This window comes from Hippopotamus amphibius, chromosome 4 (genome assembly GCF_030028045.1).
Source record: "Hippopotamus amphibius kiboko isolate mHipAmp2 chromosome 4, mHipAmp2.hap2, whole genome shotgun sequence".
Taxonomy (NCBI): domain Eukaryota; kingdom Metazoa; phylum Chordata; class Mammalia; order Artiodactyla; family Hippopotamidae; genus Hippopotamus; species Hippopotamus amphibius.
The window spans coordinates 20849875-20876234 of NC_080189.1; the positions used below are offsets into that span (position 1 = coordinate 20849875).

The 26360-nt window shown below is 42.0% G+C and overlaps 1 protein-coding gene across 3 annotated transcripts in view; it reads left to right on the forward strand.

Annotated features, from left to right (window-relative positions):
* CHCHD3 (coiled-coil-helix-coiled-coil-helix domain containing 3) overlaps positions 1 to 26360 on the forward strand; it is a 286088-nt gene that overhangs the window by 248432 nt on the left and 11296 nt on the right. For 2 of the 3 annotated variants that reach the window (XM_057731058.1, XM_057731060.1), the window contains exon 7: positions 23983 to 24118. The exons of the other annotated variant lie outside the window; for it this stretch is intronic. In XM_057731058.1, the coding sequence (XP_057587041.1) occupies positions 23983 to 24118 (136 nt within the window). The remainder of the gene's footprint in view (positions 1 to 23982; positions 24119 to 26360) is intronic. 3 annotated transcript variants of the gene reach the window in all.

The following is a 26360-nucleotide window of genomic DNA, read 5'->3' on the forward strand; positions in this document are numbered from 1 at the left end:
AAGATCCCACATGCCACGGAGCAACTAAGCCCGTGCGCCACAACTACTGAGCCTGTGCGCTAGAGCCTGCGAGCCACAACTACTGAGCCCATGTGCTGCAACTACTGAAGCCTGCGTGCCTACAGCCTGTGCTCCGCAACAAGAGAAGTCACTACACTGAGAAAGAAGCTTGCGCACCACAATGAAGAGTAGCCCCTGCTCACCACAACTAGAGAGAGCCCCGCGCAGCAACAACGACCCACTGCACAGCAACGAAGATCCAATGCAGCCAAAAATAAATGAAATAAATAAAAACTATTTAGAAAGCAAGCAAGCAAGCAAGCCTATTTAACCCCTGTGTGTTTGCAGCAAAGAATGAAAGGCTGGAGGTTGGGTGGCTTGGGGTCAGGAAGAAACAAAAAGAAAAGGAAAAAAAGTGCACTTGCTTCTGTGTGTGTGTGTTTAAACTACATTCTGGGTTTTAAAAGCTAACATACTCACAGGTATAATCTTGTTTCTTTGAAAAAATGTAGATCCCTGTATAAAGTGAAAAGGGAAAACACAAGCCTTGGAAAGAACAACTCCCTCCCTATCTCCCAGTCCCTCCAGTAGCTTCCAAACTTTTTTTTTTAAGCAGTGAGTGGAATCCTGTTTTCAAATGAAATCTTGTGTGGAATCCTGACACTGATAATATGCTATGTTATTAATATCACTGTAGTTAATAAGCTTACTTACAACCTTTGCTTATTATCAAGAAAACAATGATACTTATTTTTGTGAATCGAGCATTTAAACATGAGGAGCTAAGGATGGTGGCTTCAGTCCTCCCTCAGTCTCAGCACCCACACTCCTTTATTTGGCTGCACAGTGTTGGGATAACCCTGCTTTGCAGTGATAAGCAGTGGCTACTGATGATGGTTTTTCTTCTCAGCGGCGTGCCCTGCAACCTCAAGATGCTCACCCTTCAGTCTGATCCATATGATTAAGAACGAAATAAGTTTCTGCTTCAAAGCTGAATAATTGATAGTATCTAACAAATCATTATTTAGAAGTTGGGACAAACACCCCATACTTAAAATATTGGAACATATTGTGAAAATAACCTTTGACACCTCCTCAGCCTCATCTTTTGCCAGCTCTGTCATGAACCCCAGAGTTCACTCCGAAAGGCAAGGATGTGCCTTTCCCCTGTGCTTCTAGAGCTTTGTAACACAGCACACCATCACCATTTCCCCCTCTTCAGCTGTCTACTTGCCAGGACTGGCCTCACGTGTCAGTGTCTCTCTGGTCTTCCTTGACACGCCTCTCTCCATGCCCGGCTCCCAAAAGAAGGAAACAGTTGCTCCCTTTGTGTTCAGGTAACTCAAGCCCTCATTACAGCCCAGTTTGTATCGTAGTTGCCTGTATACCCACCTCCCTTCTGAAACGAGAGCCTCTTAAGGCATGGGCTGCAGCTTGGCCATCTTTGTAGCAGTAATACTCTTAAACGTGTGTTCAGTTACTATCAATACTGTTATTTACTAGATTGAATTAAACTCTTAAAAAACTTTTTCCTGCTTTTCAACTTCTACCTCAGAATATTTTCCTCTAGAGGGGACTTTGAATTTACAGTAGAGGAAACTGTTGTCTAAAAAGCCAAGTGAGAATCACTGACTCTTGGGAGTTTGCAAGGCCTGTTACCAGGTTGTATATCAGGTTACAGTGTGTGACTCTCATTCCCAGTTGAAATGAAACCTTCTTGAGGGCAGGAATTGTACTTCACTTATTTATAGATCTCCCCCGGTACCTTAAACATACTCTGCACTCAGTACATTACAGGCTGAAATACACTCACTCAGCAAATTAGGGGACTGTGGCTCTGTGACATCTGTGTCTGGCTAATGTTTTGACTTATCTAGCTGATGCTGGTCTTCATTTACAGGCTGTTTGTACAGGGCTGATTTCTGTTGGACATTAGCTTGTTGCCAGAGTTCATACATGCCGTAGAGAAGGCGAGCTCTCCTCTTCACAGTATCAATAGGCTACTTAAGATGATAGCAAAATTCAAAATATAATGGAATGTTGTTTATTAGATTTAGGTATGTCATTAATTGGGAATTCCTTCAGTTCAGATTTCTGTATAATGTGAATTTTTGTTAGGGAAGGATTATTGATATGTGAAAACGTCTTGACCTTTGCTGTTTCTGAGGACTGTTGTTCACTTCTGTTAATGTAGACAGATTCATATATTTCCCAAAACCAAAGTACATCTCATTAACATTTTCTGCTTGATTTCAGAAACATGACATCTTCAAGTTGGGTAGTTCTCTACCACGAAAGCCAATTAAATACTTCATAACAGGTTACCTTCTTATGAGAGCAGACTCACCTACTTTCCCCACGAGGCCTCTGTTGCCTGCTGTATGAGTCTGTATTACATTTGATTGTAGGCACTTTCTGAGCAAGGCACTGATGGAACCAAGGCAGAGAGGAGAAGACTCCTCTCTACTTTAAGGCAAGGATGAGAGAGCCCTTTCTTTTTCTGGCTCAGTTAAAACTGTACTGATTGTCAGGTCGCATTAACCTAGTGGGTCCCTACCTTGCATGCATTAGTGGCAGCCCCACTGTAATGTGGAGCGGTCTTGCCATATCATGGACACATTTATGATGATTGATAACAGCGAAGGTTCACTGTTAACTTTTATTGTCAGGCAGGCTGTACAAGAAACTCTTTGGTATTGGCTTTTGCTTTGATTTATGAAAAAGTTGCCGCTTGAAGAAGACATCACGTAAAACAGCTCTGCTGGCAGCAGTATGATTAGATGCAATTGTAAGTATAACAAATAATAACTAACTCAAATTAGGTTCATTATCCCCTCTTACTAATTCAGTACTTTGAATGGGAGGGTCCTCTTAGCAGTACAGTACCCGCCCTTCCCAAAGGAATGGGTCCCTCACTTGCTTTCTCCTGGGTTAGTGTGTTTCTCCAAAGGTTTCCTCTAAACAGGAGCGAGCAGTGTGATGCTGCCCCTCCAAGAGGGGTCATTAAGTAGTCGACTTGATGGTTCCCTCGTCCCAGGGCGGCGACAGCATCAAGTAATTACCTCTTGGTTTTGCCTCAGGACACATGTGTGTGTACTCTTCCACACAAACCCCATAGATGCAAGGACTCTGAGATTCTGGCTCTTGAATGTCTGCAGTAGCTCCAAGTAGTAGCAGGTGGCTCTTCTGGAAAATGGCACCTATAGCTTCTTGCTCAATAGGACTTTTGTCCCCAAGGAGAATAGTCATTACTTTGCCTCCGTTTCTTAGTTTCAGTGCGTATTGGTTTCTTAGTTTCAGTGCATATTGGTTCGGTGGAGTGTCTATTATGCTGTAAAAACTTTCTTTCCCTTTGAAATCTTTGTTTGGTCTCTGTAGTTCCAGTTGCATCTTAATATGCAAGAAAGGCAGCTGTGTTTTCCTTTAAGCAAATATAATTGTAGGGGAAGGCGTCTCTGTTTATCCCATGGACAAATACATTATGGGTAATGCCAAAAAAAAAAAAAAGAAGAAGAAGAAGAAAAAGCTTGGGACCCCAGAAAAATTATGTAACTCTTTTCAACTCTCTATAAAGCAAAGGAGTACAGCCCTTTCTGTAGCCACCGCCTGCAAGCAGCATTTTCTTGAGAGCCAGCAGCTGTGGGGAGCTGGGGACAAACACGTGCACAGGAGAAAATGCTACCTTTCGCGTAGCTCCCAGGTATAGACGGAGATGCCCCCTCATAGCTCTTCTGGTCTGTGTCTGTTTTTCAGGCAGCCACATTTCTAATCATAGTTGAACCTGCCTCCATTTTGATGTTCCAGATTATTTTGACTTTTATGTGCCATTTATCATATTCAGTTGTGGCAGGCTTTGGCCGTTCTCTGATCTTCTGTTAACTTCTTTATCCAGGGAGATTCTTTGTGCAATGTGGGAGACAGTCCTCTTTTGAGCGCTAGAGTGAAAGCAGGCCGGCAGAAGCGTGGAGTGATCCTTGGGAGCAGGAGGTGGCCCTGGCCCAAGCAGGTTGCATCTAATGACTTCTTGTTGCCTGGAAGGCACTGTGCCTGGAATGGCTCGGAGTGCTCAGGCAGGCCCCTGTCATGAAGCAGGACGCACAGCAGCAGCTGGGGAGAGTCGCATTTGGCCACCGCGGCGGGCGGCGGGCGGGAAGACAGTGCCCAGGAATCCCGCTCTCTGAGGTGGGGGAGCCAAATTATGAAGGCTGGAAGTGAGATGGTGTCATTAAGGGCTTTCTGGAAAGAGAGAGCAATTAAATTCGAAGCCAAATGAACAACTGTTAATAGATGGGGAAGGCACGCCTGAAATGCCCGTGCAGGCTCTGGTGACTGTCATGAAACTTTCTTTTAAACACATAGTTTTTAAAGGGTGGATGCTGAATCTGAACCTCACACCAGCTTTAAAAACAGACGTAGTTAAGATCAAGGCTTAAACATTAACAGGGCCCTACTCTTTTGCTCTCCACTCTTTTTTCTCCACGAAGTGAATAAATAGACTGTTAAGCCCAAAAAATTTTTCCTGGCTTTACTTGCCTTTTGGAGGGATGTGGAATGAGTCAGAAAGGTATATTGTCTGGTCTCTTCCTTCCTTTCAGAAGCCTTAGATTTTGTATGGCAAAGTGCTTGTTGGAAGAAAGCCAGGCCTCTTGTGAATTTCAGCATCACAAAATACTCAGCCTTAACTGCAGGACCACAGGAAAGTGCAGAACCAGAGAGTCAAACCCAAGGTGTAGGCTAGAATACCACAGAAATAAGGGAAGGCTAAGGAATCTGGAGTGCCGTGATTGATTAGTGATGTCTGCCATTGGCATGAGCATTGAGAGTTGGCATTTTTCCTTTGATTTGCTATCCCTGCTTTAGAAGCATATATAAAAATCTGTTTACCTCCATTAATTGATAGTGCCTAAACAGAAATAGGAAGGATGAAGAGAGGAAGAAGGAAGGAAGGCTGTGTAGTGCAATTTTAGTATCTTTTCTCTGTTCTCTTTTCATCTTTCACCTACCAGCAGGTTTGGGGAAATGAAATAACCACAAAACAGGTCTTTATATTTTGTTACCTCTTGTCCTGATATGGCTTCTAGTAGGAAAGCCTGTTTCTTTTTCCTCACTTCAGGCCACCTGAGCACCAGTGGGACTGTGAATGGCATTTGCAGGGCCTTAAAAATTACTCAGGACAGAAAATACTGTTGGCAGAATGTCCTTAATGTGCAGTCATATATGCCATTTTCTTTGTAATGAATAAGAGAATATATTAACATTGCACTTTGATTAACATTTGTAATACCTGCAAAGATATTAACCTCCAGTGCATTTCTGAAATAGTGTCTCATGGGCAGAGGCCTTAGTTTACAGGCAGGGAAATAAGACTGCAGTCAAATGACCTCTTTCCTAAATACCAGAAGTAGTAAAACTCCATCTGTTAAACGATTCTTCCTTCAGTTTAAATATTGGTGATTATAGCTAATCTTGGAGATCGAAAAGTGGTAAAAATAAATGGCATTTGGTAGAAATTGATATTATAATTGACTTACCATTGTTTTGAAAAGTCTTAATGAAAGCCCTCAGTGCTTTATTTTATTGTGTGTGCTCATGATAAAAACTGTCTCATTAATTCACCCAATTTGGATAATCAAGCCAGTTATTCAGACCTTAAACTGAAGTTCCAGTCCTGAGCAGCACTTCAAGATCTTCCTCTCTCAGGACTCTTCGTTCTGAACTCAGACAAGTTGCTGGGCATAACCAGCCAGTTTTTGATGGTTTACATTGGTCAAATTAGGCTGATAAGTCTGAAATGTCTACTTCATGATATGTGTAGCCACAGCCATTGTATATTTAACCGTGGTGTGAAACGATGTGTTTAGCAAAACTCCAAAGTTTCCAAGCTTTCTGCATCATCTTAGTCATGTGCCGGTAACTTCTGAGCAGTAATCAATCCACAAATATCTGTCGTGGTTTTTATTAGGTTCAAGATCCCAGGTGGTCGTGTATCCTTCACAAGGGCTACACATCAGGCGCAGGGGAGACCATCTTAATTTCTTATCAGTATTACAGAAAAGAGAATCCTTCCACCCCAGGCTTTCCCCTGGTCCCCGCTGTGGCCTGGGCTACGGGGCCATCACAGTCAGGGCTGTCATTGCCTGTTTCAAACCGGTCCCCTCGTGTTTCTCCCTGTTCCTGAGTGCCCTTTGGTGGTTAACATTTTTGAGGGTGGGGTCGGGGGAACAATCTCACAGCGTGAAGGAACTGAAAAGTTATCCGACGTTTTTAATTAACACTGGCACTTCAGGGCCTCCTGCTGAGGACTGCCAGCTTGACTTTACAGAATGACATTTATGACACCAAAGATATAGAAACTCATGGAAAGAGGCTGAAAACCAGTTTCTGGCCTGTTTGAATACTGGTTTAATGGTAATAGAACTTAACTGTGTGGTGTTGATTATTCTAGAAATGTCCAGCTTGTTTTAGACAGGATTTTGCTACTGTTAAAGAAAATTAGAGCAGTTTGCCATCAATTCTGTTGAGTTCCCCCTCGGTGCCTAGTCACAAGTAGCAGCCCTGCCACCAGCAGTGGGCAAATCTGTGCCAAGTGTAATTACTTCAAATACAATTCCATTTATTCATAGGGAAGACTGTTGCTCCCCATGAGAATGTAGTTGAGAGAAGAAAAGATGTATAGGTTTATGTTAATTATATACCCCATGCTGAAGGTTTGATTTTAACATGAGTGCAGCTTTTTAATCCCTTTATCAAAAACACATACAGGAACCTTCTTTGCCACCACCTGAAAAACTTTGTGGGCACCTTCAAGTTACGTGAACAGTCACCAACCCTCACACGAATTGTATTCTGAAACCTGGTTTTTAAGTTGGCTGTTTGAAAGTGGAAACCCATGTTCCCTTAGAAATAAGGTGATAATAGGTTCCCAGAACAACTTACCGAAGTTTATTTGTTGAGCTAATAATAGTAATAATAGCAGCTATTGTTTGTTAGAAGCTTGCTATGTGCCAGGCATTGTGCTGAGAGCTTATGCATTATCTTACTAATATCTACAATGAAACAGTAGGACCCTATAAAGAAGTTGCGTCAGCTTCTGTAGCAAGTGACGTGTGGAGCCGAAATTTGGACGTAGGTGTTTTAGATGCCAGGCTCTATGTTAAGCATCCTAGTAAATGGGGCAAGTGTAAGCAGTGACTCTATTGTGGAACCTAACTTTGGTCACACTACTTTATTAGCAAAAAGCTCACCTCAGTTCTGGTTGGGATGTTAGCAACACTTGCCTCCCAGGTGTAGTCGTTTAGACATGCTTCCTCACACATCCACCGTGTGCCTGCACACGCCTGGAGCTTACAGACCAACGCAAGAAATGATTCGCCTCCCAGATAAGTCAACAGTTATGTGTTGTGCTTCTTGCTGGCAGATGCTATAAGAGCATGTGACATGGGAATCCACTGTGAGGGGTCAGAGAGGACCTCTCTTTAGACTGAAAGAGTAGGTGTTGGGGGACCGTAAAGGAAGGTCAGGTAAGTAGCAAGATGAGCAGGTGTTGAGGCCCTGAGGAAGGAGCACAGCTCCTTTAAGCTGCTGAAAGGAGGCACGCAGGAAAGCAGAGTGGAGGGGAGCGAGGCCGGAGGTGGAGGCAGGGGCCACATCCTGCTGGGCCATAATTGGTATTTTGAATTTTATCCCAAGAGCTGTAAGAAGTGTTTGAAGGATTAGGGTTGTGATGTGAAAGTTATAAGTTCCGTTTAAAAGGAGGCGCTCCAGTTGTGTTGATAATGGATTGCTGTAGAGATGAGGCTGGAGGACTCAGAATGGAAACTGGGAGACTACTTAGGAGATTTTTGAAATATTCCAGGTGGTGGTGGTAGCGACTTGATCTAGAATAATGACAATGGAGATGGAGAGAAATAGGTTGATTCCAGATCTCTTTTAGAAGTTTAATTGTTAAGAATTGGTGATGGATTGGATATTGGGAATGAAAGAAGGAGGGGTGTCAAGGGCGATTCCCTTGTGTTGGGTGGTCCATTTACTGAGATAGGGAAGAAAGAATAAATTGGGGGTAGAGGAGGGAATTAAGTGTTCGATTTTAAATATGCGGCACCTGTAAAACCCTCAGTGTGAATGGCAGGAGGCAGTCACCTGTAAGAAGGCAGAGCCAGAGGTAGAGATTTGATAGCTGTCAGCACACAAGTGGCATTAAAGCCACAATAGTGGTTGAGACCATGGTGGAGAGACTGTGTAGAGAGAAGAGCGGGACATGGCCCTGAGGACTCTCACATCTAGAGATCAGTTAGAAGAAGAAGAACTGAAGGAGAAGCAAGGAAGGAAACGCAGTGTGTATGGAAGCCAAGAAGCCCCTTTCAAGAGGAGGGGAATAATTTACTCAGACAAGTCCCCGCCGATTGGTCCTATAAGAAGTCTACTAAGAATGGTTGGATTTGGCCACTTGGTTGTGGATAGAAGAAAATGGATGGAAGATACGAAGTGGAGGTGGCTGTCCTAAGAATAGTATTTGCTGGAGCTGTGCTTTCAACGGTGTGATAGCCACTAGCCACAGGTGACTGTGCAGATTTAAATTTATGAAAATTACGTAAAATTTAAAATTCTGCCTTTGTTGCATTAGCCACATTTCAGGTCCTCCGTCACAACACGTGGCGTTGACCAGGGTGTTGTGCTGCATGGAAGTGACTGTTCCACCACTGTAGGGAGTTCGTTCGGATAGCACTCTTCTAGAGAAGGCGTGGGAGCTCTTGAAAATGACCTAGTAGGGAAAGAGATTGTTGTAAGAGAGATACTCTTCCTCCAAAGTAGCAATAGAAAAGGTGCAGATCCAGATTTTATGATGGGAAGGTGAGGGAGTTATCTGGTTTCTGCTTTTCTCAATGAAAACTAAAAAAATGGCCGAGAGCGAAAGGAAAGGGGAATGGAGATGGAATGAAATAGTCATTGGAAAGAGGGTGAGAAGGAATTTACCACAGAAGTGTAAAAACATGGTAGGCAGAATTTAGTATCTACCTGTGAATTTACCCTGGTTATATCGTTTCCTTCACAAGCACTAAACTGGAGCACTGTGTTAAAGGACAGTCATGTGGCAGACGTTCAGAGACTGGAGCTGTGCGTGAGGGCTTAGATTAATACTGCTGAAGTGGAACCCTTAGGGAGATGTGAAGCTAATGGGGCTCAGCGTGGTGAATCCAGTCCAGGACACGAATTGAGAAATGCATTGTTTAGTCCTGCAGTGATACATCATTATGCCTTTACATGAGAATCATTGGGATTCCGCCTCTGAAATACTCATGTGTGAGGCTCATCATAAATAATCATTTGACAAATTTGTGTGCAGGAGGTTGTTGTTTTTTCTACTTTCATGGTTAGTCTTGTTAATTTCAGTCTCCGCAGCTGCCTAGAATGTTAAGCCAATTTGCTAAATCCTGCCTGTCTTCTGAAAAATGCTTACATCTATTTATGTAACACAGGGGTTGAGATTGTGTGATGCGTTGTGACATCAATACCAAATACTTACAATCAGAACCGAAAAAGAAATGTTGGAATTTTTAAACTAAAGAGTGATTGTGTGGATGTTCTGTAGATGTGCATGTAGTTTACTGTGATTGTACATCCCATATAAACTCTTCACTTTTATTAGTTACAAAATTCTTTGGAGGTGTCTCCCTCATTTATAGGGTATTAAGTAGGGAAACATTAGCTACTTGAATTCATAGTATACTTGTCTTCCAAAAATTGGTAAGTGTATTACTATGTGTGGTTAATGCTAGAGATGAAAAAAGAAGTGTGAGTTAGCAACCCACCTTCTAAGTTCTTTTCCCTACCAGTTATCATTTCCCAAACGCAAAGAGACTTTTTCCAAGGCCTTTGAGAGAATTAAGAGGTTAATATTTATGCTACTCTCTGAGTTTCAGAGTTGCAAGGCACTTTGTACAAAATCATGTTGTTTGAGCACTTTTTAAAAAAGCCTCAACATTCAAACCTTTTTAAATTGGATTTAGTTCCTATGGAAACTTATTGCTGTTGTAGATAGTGCCCTCACTCACGAGGGGAAAAATAAAATCAATTCAGAGAATGATTTTATAATTTTATAACATGGCTTGGAAAGTAGACATTAGGAATATGTGTAGTGGTGCTCTTTGGCTATTACACTGGTTATATTAGATTGTATTTGAAAACAACCTTGCACATGTCACCATTTGTCCTTCACTTTGAGGCCAGAATAGGTAAATAGTGGTTTAGTAGAAATTTCAGTGGGTTCTCTTTCTCCTAATACTACCAAGTAGCAGCTGGTGAGAATGCAAGGGATATGAGAAATTTTTAAAGTAAAATCAGTTATGGCAGGTGGAAAGGGGGAAGGAAAAGTCCCGCCTGACCCTTAAGAAAGGTTGGCGTTTTGCAGAGTATGCATTTAGTAGAACTCACGTGGCTGAGCTTGAAAAGGAGGCAGCTGAGGGCAGAGACTTGTGTGGAGACTGATCATAGTGGTAGTCTAGGCAGGAGCTGTCGCTTAGCCTGCAGCGATGTGAGGGGAGCTGAGGAAGGGCTGAAGGTGAAAGGCTGTTCCAAGAAAGAACTCACAGTCTCAATGACTTCTTGGATGTAAAGTATTAATCCAGAGCAAAAGAGCCAAAATTTAATGCATGATGCTGAGCTAACAGCATTGCTGTTGGTAGAAAATGCAAGGAAACTCTTATCTGGATAAGAAGATGGAAATCAGATACATGGGACATATCCAGTTGTTGCTTAGCCCAGGGGTCTTCGAGTTAGAAAAACTATAAGAGCACCATCAGATCTAGTCCCTGGCTTCAGATGGGTGAGATTACTATCTGTGTATTTTATAAAGAACTGAAGCCCAGAGAAACTTAAGATCCACAGTTACTGACTGATGGAGAGCAGTTAGAAAACCCATTTCGTCACACACAAAGCAGTAGGAGAGAACCCCCAAAGGGGGAAAAATACCTTCACCAGGTGAAAAGAACGGCAGGGACCAAGACCTGAGCTCTGGAGATGGCTCCCCATTAAGCAAGGGAGGGAGGTTGGGAGAGAGCAGTGAGAGAGACAGGGAAGGGACCAGGTTCTCTGACAGACAAGAATCTCACGGATGGAGAAAGCTTGCAGGCTTTTCAAACACTCATGATACATTTTACTCCCAACAGCTTGTCCTGTGACTTAAAGTAACTGGGCAGTTTCTTTGTCTATTTTCTCACAAGGTTGCTGAGATACTAAATCAGAAGGGCTTGTGCCGAAGGCTGACATGTATGAAGGCATTTGAATTATTTCTCAATTTACATTTTTGTCTTTTTGTAGAATTTGCAGGTGGGATTTCATATCTGGTGTCTTGGTTTTGTCGTAAGTTTTCAAACAGTCTTCCATTTAGTGCCACAGAACCCACAGAAATGGGTTTTGGTACATAGGCATCTGACAGGAAAGCAAACTTTCTTATAGCAATTTCTCAGGACATACAAAATATATATAAATAATATGGCATTGTAATCTTTCAAATGATTTTTTTTGATAAGCAGCATATTCCTGTGATAGGAAATTTAAATATCCCATGCAAAAGTAAGTCACCTTTTTGTCTGTGACCTCCTATCCAAGTTCCCTTCTTGGAAGCAACTGCTGTTACCAGTTGTATATTTTTTCAGGTATGTTTTATGCATATATCAGCGTATACATGTTGAGTGATTTTAAATTGAAATTGAGTATATCATGAGCTTATGAAGAATAAACTCCTACTTTTCAAATATATTTTATACCAAGCTTTCTCCACTTTCCATTAACCATTAACCAGCCATTGATTTCAGTGTATATCTGTTTTGGAGAGCAAGGAGGGGGCTTAAACTGAAAGTACTAGACATGAGGGCAAGACCTACAGTAAACGTGTCCCTGCCTTAAATACATTTACTTGTATATAAAGTATGGGCTGTAGTGGGAAGTACAGCCCTGGGCGGGGGCGGGGTGTAGGAGGGCCTCTGGCCTATCCTGTGCTGGTCTTGAGAGCCTCCTGAGATGAGGCCCCTAAGACACCCCTGCGTGCTGGGCAGCTGGGCCGCTGCAGGTGTGCACTCCCGTCTCTGCTGTTCTGTCACCAGCACTTGCTGACTTCTTTAGGAGGAGGATCCCTCTTCTCACAGATTACTCCCTTCCTTACGCACATGAATTCCCGTTACTGTCAGATGATTCATCTAGCTTTTGAGGTTTCCCACCGAAAGATTCCTTCCACTCCTCTTATTTCTTACCAACCTCACTTTTAATATTCCTCTCTGTAGACTTCTGCGTTAACCAAGAGATCCGTGGTTCTTAATCACACCATGTTTCTCCTTAATCACGCCATCTGTCCTCCTTGCTGCCCTTTTTAAAGACTGTTATATCAAAACTCCCCCCTTTTCACACAACCTTCTCTCTTTACCCAACTTCTGAGCTCACCTCTGCTCATTACTATACTTCCTGGAAATTCCTTTATCACTTGTAGAGCATGTCCTTGCTGAAGGTGTTTTGGCTTTCTGATCTGTATGTAAATTTCCATATGAATCTTTTTTTTTTTTTTTGGGGGGTACACCAAGTTCAATCATCTGTTTTTATACACATATCCCCGTATTCCCTCCCTTCCTTGACTCCCCCCCCCCTCGAGTCCCCCCCACCCTCCCCGCCCCAGTCCTCTAAGGCATCTTCCATCCTCGAGTTGGACTCCCTTTGTTATACAGCAACTTCCCACTGACTGTCTATTTTACAGTTGGTAGTATATATATGTCTGTGCTACTCTCTCGCTTCTTCTCAGTTTCCCCTTCACCCCCCGCCCCCTCCCATACCTCGAGTTCTCCAGTCCATTCTCTGTATCTGTGTCCTTGTTCTTGTCACTGAGTTCATCAGTACCATTTTTAGATTCCGTATATGTGAGTTAGCATACAATATTTGTCCTTCTCTTTCTGACTTACTTCACTCTGTATGACAGATTGTAGTTCTATCCACCTCATTACATATAGCTCCATCTCATCCCTTTTTACAGCTGAGTAATATTCCATTGTGTATATATGCCACATCTTCTGTATCCATTCGTTTGTTGATGGGCATTTAGGTTGCTTCCGTGTCCTGGCTATTGTAAATAGTGCTGCAATAAACATTATGGTACAAGTTTCTTTGGGGATTATGGTTTTCTTTGGGTATATGCCCAGGAGTGGGATTACTGGATCATATGGTAGTTCTATTTGTAGTTTTTTAAGGCACCTCCAAATTGTTTTCCATAGTGGCTGTACCAACTTACAGTCCCACCAGCAGTGCAGGAGAGTTCCCTTTTCTCCACACCCTCTCCAACATTTGTTGTTTCCAGATTTTGTGATGATGGCCATTCTGACTGGTGTGAGGTGATACCTCATTGTGGCTTTGACTTGGCGTTTCTCTCCATATGAATCTTAAAAAAAAAAGTCTATTAGTGATGTCCCTGCTTCTGCCTCCACACTTTCTTCTCTTCTTCCACAGCCTTTGCTTCCTCCACTTTTCTGTCTGGAGTGCCTTTCTGTCCTATCTAGCTGCCTAAGCCCTTCCTGTTCTTTAAGAGTACTGAAATTCTTTCATCTAAGAATTTCTCATCTAAGACCTTTCCCAGCCATCTCCAGCCAGATGTACTCCTCCCCTTTCATATTTTTACTGTTCCCAGATGTGCCCCCATAGAATCAGCTCTTTTAGGATGGGTGTGTGTCTTTCTCCTGCAGGCAGACACACACACACACACACACACACACACACACACACACACACACACGCCTGGTATAGAGCAATCACTCCATAAAGGATATTGAACTGACCTAATCCCACTGCATTCATCTCTTTACTGCCCATTTTCCTATTTACCAATTTCCTGCTGTCTGGCTTCTGCCTTTTGCGCTATATTGAAATTATTTTTCTAAATTGCTGGGGATTGAGTTCCACGGCCTCTTATCAGTCTGTATTCTTTTCGACTTTCTTTTCTTTCATGAAGCTCTGGTGTCCCAGCCTTGTGATGCTGTGTCATACTGGTTCTTCTCTCCACTCCCAGTCCTCTGCCTGCTCCATCTTCCTTCCCTGTCACCTGCCCCACAGCGGGACTGCTCCCCAGGGCTCAGCTGTCCGTCCTGCCCTCTGTCTCTGCACTCCCCGCCATGTCTTGCGGCGGATGCCCAGTTGTGATTGTAGCCGTGTTCCCAGTGCTGAGCTCCAGCTCACACTCTAGACCTTGGTAGGTCGTTTCCACTTCTGAGTGACATTACTCAAGCACTTTCATTCTTTAAATCCCCAGGCCTAAGCCATGTATGTATTTCTCAGTCTCTCTTCTTCTTTACGTCCACGTCTGTCAGTTACTGCATCCTTCCATCCTTGCTTTCCAGTGACTCCATTCTTGCCTGTTTTTATAGCTGGACACGGCTCCACTGGCCTGTCAGCCTAGATGGTTCCCACTTCCATCCATCTGATTTATTCACATCTGATCAGCTATGAAGATGGCACCTTTATAACTTTACTCTCTCACTTGGAAAGCTTGGCAGCTTATCTTGACTCACAGAACAGAATCTAAGCATCCTCTGTCTTATCAGAAGACTGCCCACATCCCAGAACCTGCCTTCTCAGTGCTGCCTCTCACCTCTGCCAGCCTCCCTACAACCTGAGCCCCCTGGACTTGCCCAGGTTGACTGAGCCTGGGCCTTGGCTCACGTAGACCCTCTTACATGTCCTCTCTGCCTCTTGCACGGACTTACCCTTCATTCAGGGTCAGACTTTCAAAACTCCATCTCCTCACCTCCATGGACTTTCTAGACCACCCCGACTCCCTCCGCAGAGCAGTTGTAGCGGTTACCGCTTCACTCTTTCCCTGACACCCATTGTACCGCCTTGTCTTACCTGTGACCTTTACGAGGGTGTTTCTCTTACAGGTATGAGTTTTTCTCCCTTCTTGTGTTTCTACACACCTTGACTTCCTCCTTCACAGTGTGTCTAACCCTGTGATGTCCAGGTGGAGTTTTTCTGCCTGGCAGTCCCTGGTGGTTTGCTGGCATGGCCTCGTGCACCCATTTGGGGATTTCCCTCTTGGCGGGGCTGGAACCTAAGCCTCCTCCCCTTCAGGTCATGAAAGGGATGGGAAACAGACAAGAGGCCCGGCTCCAGCCCTATTTCCACTCCTTTTTAGTGCTCTGACACTTAAGGGCAGATCAGCACGGATAATTTTTTTCCTTTTCTTGTCACTGCAGTATTTACATTTTGCAATTAGTTAAGAGAGCCAGACACATTCCTTCCTGGGTGTATCTTAATACTTGGATCTTGCTTTCAGAATGTAGTGGAAAAAAGAGTATCACCTAAAGTAATAGAACATACTCTCTCACTACAGACTTAAAATTTGATCTTAACCGAGTTTTTTTAGACTGTGTCACAGACCTCATTGAGTTATATGGCAGTTTTTAAATGTTTTAAATTAAGCTGTTCTTGACTTGTCTTAGTATTAAAAGCACTCTCTCAAATTTGATCACTGCAGGGCAAGAGGTAAGGGTACTGGAACGTATTTTTATGCTTGGGTGACTCAAATGGAATTGCACCAAACATCTCGCCCGCAGGTCACTCCTCAGCTGAGGAACCTAGACAATTCATCCCAGAGGGTAATTCTTTTTGAAAAATTATAAGTGCCTAAAAATAGGGGCTTAACATGAAAATATGTGCTTGACCATATTTCTGTACAGGCTGCTGGTCCAATAGTGCTCAACTGTAAGATGCTGTGATTCTGTGCTACTACAATAGTTAGATTGCATTGATGAAAATGATATAATAAGGCCTGTGAAATAAATATTGCTCCAAATACGGAAGGATTATCTCTGGGAGGTTGTGTCGGTGTTCTAATATTTGCTCTGAATGTCTTAGGTTCGTTACAAGTGTCCCCTGTCAGGAAAAACCTGCTAGATTGCCAGGGCTGGTGCCCTCCCCTTGGCTGTATTGAGGGGAGGGGGCGGGGGGGCACATTGGCTGTATCCAGCTCTTCGTCTTCTGAGCCTCAGGACTTGAACAGGAAGAGTAGGTGATGAAGGAAGTAATGGCCCTTCCAGGATCTGGAAACAAACCTCCCAGTTGCCTGCAGCCTCCCCTTTCCCTTGCTTGTCCTTCCTCCTGGGTTGGTTGGGTGCTCAGCCAGCCCCTCTGCTCTCTCTCCATCTGTACTAATCTGGCTTATGATGCCTTCCCTTTCTTCTCCAGGGGTCCCCCTAGAATTCTGGTAGGTTCTACAGATGCCCAGTATCTTTTGGCCTTCCCCATCTTATTCCAGTTCCTCCTATCTCCCTTCCACCTCCAAATCTGGGCATAATTTAGGACCAAATGATCAGTTTTCTCCATCTTGGCCATATGAAGTAGTAAAGCAATAGAGTGGTTACAGAAGGCAGTCCCTAAGTAAGGAAAATGGTGAAGGCTGAAGAGTAATTTTGGCACCAACTGAAAGTTACCACCACAGCCCTCCTACCAAGACAGAGCACCCAGAAACCTGTCTCAGCATCCATTTATTGTTGACAGGTCTGAAACTGGGCTTCTGGCCTCTGATTATTTCCTGGGGATTCCCTACTTGACTCAAAGAGTTTATAAGCTCTTACTGTACACAGTACTCCCACCCCTCCAAACCAAACCTGTGTTGGCAAATGTCATGAACACAGGCACTAAACTTTGCTCTGAGAGAAAACAGAGGTGTTTAGAAGGCTTGGAATCCCCAGGTTGTGGGTGTATTCACATCCCCAGGGTCTGAGGAGGTCTTTCCTCTATCTCGGAGTCTGTCTCTGTAGTCTAGATACAATGGACAGTCTTCCTGCTGGCTTGAGAGTTACTTGGAGAGAATCCTAAGCCCCATCCTCTCTTCCTGTTCACTAGTGATGGATGTCCTCTTGTCTGGAACACTGTATGTTCAGTTTCTGTCCCATTCAAAATCAGAGCTCCGTTTAGCACTTTGTTTACAACTTAGCATTCTCTCATTATAAGACTTTGTGTTGGCATGAGTTCAATGTATTATATAGATACATATATTTAAAGTAAAAGAAATCCAAGGGTGATACATTGTATATGCTCAAGATTAACATTTTCTCAGTTGTCTAAAGTTACTTTACAAAGTCACAGGTTTGCCATGCTTTTCTTTAATAATAATAATAATGATGATGTTGGTGATGATGGTGCTTTTCCTGGCCTTGAAGTCTCATTGAGATGTTTCAAGTAAAAATAATTTGTTGTGTCTTAAGATGACTTGGTCTCATTCACACGCTGATATAGCCTTTGGAGATTCAGATTTAATATTTGGCCCTGGACATGTCTTCATTCCACAGCTTGTAGGTCTTTTGATGGGACAAAGAAAATACTCCCAATATTTCAGTTCTTCTAACCAAGGGCCATTTCTGGGAGCTGTGATTTAGTTTTGTTCCTACTCTGTACATGGCAGGAGGTGACGTTTATGCTCCAGGTGCTTTGTATGAACTGCTGCTGTCTCTCAGACCCCTTTAAAGCAAAGAGCTGTGTTGTTGACGTCCAGTGCCCACTTTTATCACAGCATTATTACTTGATGTTTATTAAGCAAGAACAGTACACCGGGCATTGTTAAAGAAGAAAGGGAGAAGGAAGGATGGCTTATACTTCTCTAAATTAAGCCTTACCCAGACTAAAGTGCAGTATATTAGGTGTAGAATTTTACCTAATGACAGGACTTTGTGTGAGCTTGAGAAAATACCATCTCATGAGTACTTAGTTTTGTCCTAAAGTAAATATGATTGGATACATTGATTTGGAGTTCTTCTAGGTTGAGTTAATGTTGACATCAGTTATGTTCAGTGTCCCCAAACTCTGTATAGTTGTTGCTGCTTATTCCAGATATCTTTTATGTAAGTAACAATTTTTTTAAAAAAACATTTTTTTTTGGCCGCACTGCGCGGCATGTGGGATCTTAGCCCCGACACCAGGGATCGAATCCGTGCCCCTTGCATTGGAAGCTCAGAGTATTAACCGCTGGACCGCCAGGGAAGTCCCAGTAACAATTATTTTATCTCCCTTTTTAGAGATATAAACCTTGCTGCACATATGGCAAATGTGCCAGATATGGCAAGGGTGCCACAATATAATGAAAAGTGAAAATGAGCCAGCCTCTCTACATCACGAGGTTTTGAGAAAGTATTTGCAAAACAAAACAGTTGGGGCCCTTGTTCTTTGGAGATGCAGCAGAAGATGGTCCCATTTTTCTAAGTTTAGACCCTTGGTGGGGTGAGCCCATGATGCGGAATCCCACACAGGGTGGGTGAAATTGGCAAGCTGCCATGAGGGTTCTCAGAGAAGAGTGGGGCAAGAACTGCCTCCTCAGGAAAGGAAACGAGTCACTGAGGAGTCCCATAGTGTTGAGGTGTGTTGTCCACCGAGCAAGAAGGCAGAGCCGCCCCCGCCCCGGTTTCATGTGGTCGTGCATTACTAAGTTCCCACTCTCTTCCTAGGTTTGTCCTAATGCCCCCATCATTTCCAGGTAACCAATATTACTGAATAAGGAAGGAAAATATATTGCGAAATTGGAAAGTTTTTCATTCACCTTATATTCTGGTGTGTTTGTCCTCAAATACTTAGGATGTGTGAGGCTTGTTGGTCTAAGAACAGTGTACCTGTGTGTGTGGAGCACTGTATTGTTCATGCCATCTTGGATAGGTGACCAGAGGTCCTATCTTTGGGATTGTCCTGGTTTTAGGACTTTTACTTAGGATTCTAAAACCTGGGGGAAGGCTGATAATGCTTTCCCCTCCCTCCTTGCATGTCACCTGCCTCCTATGGATTCAGAGGACTGATGTGATACTGATGTCTTTTTCCAAAGTCAACAGTAGGTCAAACTTAAAATATTAAAATATTTTCAAATAGATACTGCTCTTTCAAGCTTTGGGTTTGTAGGATAGAATTCTGTATACTCTCTTGTATCTCAGGCCACAGCTGAGTTTTTCTTTTACAGCGCTTCAGTTCAGTTTGTTGGTTGAATGATACCGCACTCATATTGAGTACAGTCTGTTATCAGCTCAGCTTGATTGGTTCATGGAACTCAATGCAGGACCAGGTGAAGTCTTCTAGGTCTCTTGGCATTTTTTGTGTTGAGATGATAGACAACATCATAACTAGTGTTCATGTTAGAAAATAAATATTTTTAGAAGCCTTCTCTTTATTTCATTTTCCTTTTTAAGATTTTAAAGCAAGATGTACATGAAGACAAACCGAAACAAAGAAAGCAGGCAGCTTTTGGAGATGTTTAGCTGCCAAAGTGTAATTGTGGAAATTTGATTACAGCTCAGATAGAAACATCATTAATAAAGATGGTTAGCAGTTATTAAGAATGTCAGAAAAGCTTGAAATTGAGTTGTTTTTCAGATCTTGCATTGTTAGAGAGAGGCTGTTTACATTCTATTCTGAAAACTAGTAATAGGATATTGTAATTTAAAGTAAAATTAAAAACTGAAAAAGATTTAATAGAAGATAATGAATACATTTGAGATAAATACTTCCTTTATATTGCATTTTATGATGGCTTTATTATACATGATAAGGGAAATGAGTGAATTATTAAATATTGGTATTATGCTTGGCATTTTTAGTTTTGTGTTGTGAAAGAAAAGCAGAAATCCTGACCACTGGACTTAACAATCTAATAAAACATTATGTACCGATTACATTTAGAGCTTTTTCATTGTGCTGTAGGAGTTAGAGCTCAAAGTTTCACTCCATGGTTGTGTTATGTACCTGCTTTTAATGTGGTAGATATACCGTTTTACAAGACCACCAGATCCCATGAAGGATGCATTGTCGCAACCTGTTAAAAAATCAGAATCAACCCCACTCATACCCCCAAACTCAAAATTCCCCTTGTAGTGCCAGCCATTCTCGTACCCATCCTGCACTCAACAAACGATTTTTGTGTCCGAGAGCTTTAGGAGTTGTGGGTGCTCACTGATTGCCATTACGTGACTTCTTGAGCCTTCCTGAATGGTGGGAGGAGGGCTGTTGCCGTGTTTTTTTCCCCTTCTCTGAAATTACCTCATTATGCTTGCTGTTTATGTTAGAACTAAAAAGATGGGTAAGGACTTTCCTCGAAATACGAAGCTCAGACCCACATCAGAGAAGTTTCTAAGACATGAAAAGTAGGAGAGGCATCAGCAAAGCCAACAGATCTCTCTAAAACAGATAACCGTGTTACACTAGAGTTCTAAGAAGAGAGTTGTGAGTACTGCTTATTTATCTCAGCTTCATTTTTACCAGATTATCTTCATTTCTCCTTGACCAGTTAATTCAACTCATAGGAAACTCTGCGGAGGAAATCATCAGAAATGGTAGTGATAATTTTTGTCCATCACCATGGTGTTTTAAGCACCTAAAAATTGGAGTCTAAATATGTATCTTTATCCTTTTCTGTTATTTTTTCCCCTGAAGTCTCTACATTGAATCTGTCAGAGTTATGAGAAAAATACTCAGATGCATTTTCTTAGCTACCTCTTAAGTGAATATTAGCATTAAACATTAGCAAAAAAAAATTGCTTTACTGGCTACAGAATACCTAGCAGGAGTGCTTCTTGGGTTTTGTTCTCCATCCAGATCTTTGGTCTCCAGTTCTGCCGTTGAATACCGTCTGCTACCTCCTTGGCCTGAGGTGCCACTGTGGGGTGGGGGTGGGAAGGGCAGAGGGCCAGCTTCTAGTGCTGGTGGGAAGGAGGGAAGAGACAGGGAACAGAGTGAAGAGTAAAAGAAGGAGCAGAAAGGGGAAGAGAGACAGGTACACAGGTGGTGGCATCCATCAAGAGTCCCCAATAATTTCAGATCCACTGAAGTCGATTTTTTATTGTTTCTGAGCATAAATATATGTTTCCATGTATCAGCTTTATTCCACCCATTCTTTTTTGGTAAGTATGTTCTTGAACAACTCTTCTATCTCTCACTTCTTTATTATGGTTTTAAGTTCTCCAAATATTTCATCTTTCTCTTAACATTTGTCATTCACCGTTTTTTTTTTTAATCTTTTTATACCAAGAAATTAAATTGTTTAAATGTCTCTTGCAGCTAAGATTTAATTTTCCTTCTTGAGTATCTTGAAATTCTGCCTTTCGTTATTTTTACCTAATGGTGGTTTTTCCATCAGCAGGAATGAAAGCAGTCAATAAAAATCAATTGCTGACTCAGTGACTGTATGGAAGGTTTACCATAATGCATATTGGAAACGTCTTTGAAACCCTTTTCCTGAATGGAAGGTGCCATGCTTGGGTTTTATGGCCTTCTAATGTTAGACAGTAATCTCATTTAGCATTTTCCCAAAGTGAAAACAGTGCATTAGGGCAGCATAACAAGCGTTGCAGATCAATACGGACAGAGCTTTGCCCTTGCAAATTAATCCAAGCAAAATGGACCAGAGTCTAGTCCAGGAACTGAAAGGCACTGATGTTGATTTCCACCCCCCTTTCCCCCATTCTACCACCTAATCATCAATACAGGTTGAAGTGTGTACCAGAAGGATTTCAGAAACTGTGTGCGTTTGCATGCGTGCGCGCAGACGTTCTCACTCACTCACACAGGACAGACTGCCATACAGGAAATAAAGGGCCCTGGAAGTGAGTAGTATTGATTTGTGGTGATAAAGGTATATTCTGACACCTTTCAAATGACAGATAACTCATGGACTTTAACTTGCAGGACTAAATAGCTCAATCAGGGTGAATGCTTACATATAACTTCAATTACCTCTTTCTGTGGAGTCCATAGTGTAAGATGAATGAACCCCATCGTGAGTAGTCTTCTTAGAAGTAAAAATCAAACAAAAAACAAAACAAAACCCAGCATCTTCTTGTGATGAGCAGTATGTAGAAGCTCATTCTTTACAGTCTTTTACTGTGTATTCATGGGGAAGGGCTGCATATCTGGTTGGGATGGTTCTAGCCTTCTCTCTTTCTTCTTTCCACTGCTTTAAGAATTCTAAGGTATATTGGAGGAACAGTGGTCCTCAGCACTAGGAGAGAGTGTAACCCTGCTTTCTCATGAACTGTTATAGGCCTTAGTCGTATATTTGCTAGGTTCAGCTAACCTGATGCTTAATCCTGTTTTATTTAGTATTTGACTAGAAGTGTGTCTTGCTATAATCAGTTAGTTGTATCTGTACTTCTACCCTTCGAAGCACAGCTGACTCCTTTTAGATACTGATATTCATGGTAGGGCATCAGGGAAATCCGTGTCCAGAGACATTCGCAGACCTCTGAACTTCAAAGTCTTAAAGTGAGTTGAAACTCCTGGGATTGGATTTAAATTCTGTTCTTAGGTGTTTGGCAAAACAGTAAGGTAATGAATGAAAAAGTACAAGCAATGTTATCTCTTTGTCTGCTTTTTTTAGAGGGTAGTAGGAAGTAAATTCCCTTAGGGGCCAGTAACGTGGTTTGAATTTCAGTTTTCTATTCTAGCAAAATATATATATAGTTTAGTGTGTTGGATAAAAGTAGTGAGACAAATCGTCACCCGGGGTTTCCTTATTGATGAGAATTATTTCTCCTGTGTTCAGGGTTTTTTAGAACTCATCAATTTAAAATAATGCAATTTTAAGATTACTATGGAAATAAGTTTAAATTTCAAGAAAAGAACTGATAAGAAAGGCTGGAACCTTTTGTATTAAACAAAACTAATTTGAAAAACAATATGAACCCCTAGATTAAGGCAATAATAATATATATTTTTCTGTGTATTTAGTCCTCATAATCCAAGTTCCTCTACGATTTTAACAAGAATATTTCATTTTAGTTTGTATAATCCATTTGGTTTATTTTATTATTATCATTTATCAAGCATATATTATCAGCTTTTTGGAAGCATTTATGTTTAGTACTGCATATTCACTGAAAGCACTAAAATCTTGGGAGTATAATTAGTAAAATTTTAGCTCAGGGAATTAAATTTTCTCTCTACTTATTTGCATTCTCAACAATTTATTGCATGACTTCTTTAAGAGGGATCCATGTCGATAGCTGAGATCACAAAGAAAATAAGATGCAGTCCTTTCTTGGGATTTGCTTGCTAGTAAATTGCAGTAGACTGTAGTGTGGTGATGGTGAAAGAAGTTAATACAGGTTGGGGGGGGGGTCACCGTAAAGGGAATGATAAACTCTACTGCGGATGGAGAGAGCTAGTGAAAGCTGTAGAGAGGAGGTTACACTTCAATATTTAGCTCAAGTATTGAAAGATGGGTAGGTATTTTCCAGATACATAGAAATGAGTGAGGTGCGGAGCATTTCCAAAGTCAAGAGCAGCAGAGCAAACATGTGAAGGGATGTGTAAGAACCAAACCCTCAACGTGGTCTGGTCGGGCTGTGGCTTGTACTGCGTGGGGGATTGAGGCAAAAGAGTAGGCAGGAACCTGATCCAAAAGGACCTGTCTGTTGACTATGTATTTTATTTGGAAGGCAGATACTGTCTCAGACTTGGTACTAGAACGAAGCTCCTGGGAGGTAGGAGTGGAGAGTGAACGCTATGAGACAGACAGACTCGTGGAGGTCATTCTTGAATCCATGATATAAATGATTAGGAATTAATGTGACGACAGTGAATGTGGAGAAAGGACTGGACTGCAGGATCTCAAGCTTTGTGACCAACTGGAAGTGAGAATGGAAGAGAACATTGCGGGGTCGGGGTGGGGTTCCCAGGTTGCCAACTCAGGTGGCTGGGCTAAAGAGTAATTGGCCCCACTCACATGGTCACGTTTGGGGTTTGGTGGGAATGGTACGCCATCCAGAGAGGCTCGCGGTGGCATCAATTAATAGAACTAGTTTCATAGAAATTACTTATCTTGTGTGTTATCTTTCTTTAAAGATCAAAGAAAATTATTTCTCAAACTTTTTTTCGGCATTTGCAACATTTATATCTTAGTTAAGTTTTAGATATTTTTAGCCGTGATCTTTATTCCGACTGAAGATCTTTTGCCTCAGTGGTCCCTGTTTTTGTTTCCAGGCGGTATGAGTGTCATCCCATCTGTGCCGATCTGCAGGCCCAAATTCTCCAGTGTTACCGCCAGAACTCCCAGCAGACCCTCAGCTGCTCCACACTGGCCAGCCAGTACATGCACTGCGTCAATCAGGCCAAACAGGTGGGTGTACAAGCCAGGCTAACTGGGGCACCAGAGGAATAAAAAGCCCAACATCACGGGCACTGGGAAGGACTCAGTAGGCTAATGTGTGTGAAAAAAGCTTTATAAACCAAACTATTCTTCATCAAGAATTGCTGTCACGAGTTGGTTAAGATTTAATCACATTTTGTCCAGGTGGTTGTAGGAAGAGTCTGTAGTCTCCTTGTGTTCCACTAGCAGGGGGAAAAAAAAAAAAGGTTTTACCAATAATCTTTTCTAGTTACTCTGAACTTTTGTCCTCTACTCTATAATTGTGTCCTCAGGGTCATTGCCCCATATTCCTGGGCTGGTACTCAAAGCCAGCAAAGAAGAAGGATACACGTTAAGGGGCCAACAGCTTCAAGTCCATAAACAGCAAGTAGTCATGCAGAGAGCCTGGTGCGAAAAAACAAAAGGCAAACATGAAACTAAAATAAAAACCCACCATGCAAGCACCATTCAATCTTCTGCCAGTGGGTAGCGTCCAGTCAATTGGGCAGGGAAAGACAGGCCAGAGGTGGATTTAGGAAGCAATTGCCATCGCTTCTGTGTACCATAGCCTCGTTTTTCTCATGACCCTTCATATCAGAATAATATGATGATCACGGGACGTGTACTTTCTCTAATTTATGTACTTTAGAAAGCTAATGATAAACCTGAAGTAAATTATCAGTTCTGGCAGGTCACACAATTGCTTGTCATTTAACCGATTTAACAGTTGGATATAGGTTGTTCTGAAAGATGGAGATTGTCGGAAATCTTGATTCTTTCTGCTGACACACTCCCTGGAGTTGACCTTCTAACCCAACTAAATCTCATGTTTGAGTTACACAGCATGCCTTCCTGCAGTCTAATTTGCTGTCTGTAGTTATAATAATGCCAGTTAGTATAAATTTCTAACACTCTGTAAATATGTGATGGGAGGGTCAGTATTGTCTGGATAGCTGGAAAATAACAGCAACACTAGTAGAAAAAATAGAACAAGATTTATTAAAAGCCTGCATTGTCTTTAAAAGCCTTGTGGCTTGAGGCTTTTTTCTTTTTCTTGCTTGTACAGCACTTGTCTAACTCTTAGTAGTGTGCCAGGGATTCCTTTCTTTTAAGGTCTTTGGTAGAAGTAGTGTTGCTAACGTTAAATTAGTACATTTTATTTGTCCAAAACAGCTTCTGATATGCTTTTAACAATCTCCAACCTTAATACTAACTGAAGCACGTGGAACCTGTAAGTTGGGCTCTTGGATTTTTCTAGCTTCATGTTAGCTCTGTATTAAGGTGGGAGTGGTATTCAGTGCACAGAATGGCGGAGTCGGAGTGTGTGTTTCGACACTGGTGTCTTGTAACCTAGGTGCCTGTGTCCACAGTGTGGTTTGTAACATTACTGAAGTAGCACCTGCAGTGGCGTCTGGAGTATTGACTGTCCTGACTGTCGGGGTTGTGTTGACCCGTCTACACACAGCCCCATGAGATGAGTAGCATACATTTACAGAGTAAAACAGAGCTAACCTGTGACAAAATCAAATATGCCACATGGTGCAACAGAGAGTTTTGAATTGGGCAGTACTGAGTTTGTATCCAAGCCCTGTCTTTTACTGGCTCTGTAACCTTGGGCCTTAATTTTTCTCATCTGTGAGGGAAGATAATATAATTTACAGTGTTGTGTGGATTCCATTTCTATAAAGTATTGAGTATGTCTAAATTTTTTCTTTTCTTTCCTCAGTTGTGCTGATACCAACTTAAACAAATTGGCCAAAAGCATCAAATTATACTAGTCATTCCAAAGGGGACCTTCCATCCTCCCCCCACCCCCGTCTACAGTATAATTTAATATTATTTTCAGTGAGGATGTTTCAGGCACCTATTGTTTTCACAGCTGTTGTATTCAAGTATTAGCATTAGAGTGTATAATACCAGGTAATAGTAAAAAGATATGTCCATAAAACCTTTTAAACCTAAGATGGGCAACACTGAAATGGGAAGTAACCAAGAAACAGTAACACTTTGTCTGTAGATTTAGATTTCAAGGTCATTTCACATCCATTCTCTTACTTGTTTTTTATGACAACCTGAGATGTAAATAGAGATGGTTTTATCTTCACCATTTTACAGTTGAGAGGACTGAAACTCAGGGAAGTCATGACAGTAAATTGAACAACGAGACCAAGATTTTGCCATAAAAACAACAAATTTAAAAATAAATAGTGTTTGGTTTTTGAGTTGGGTGTGT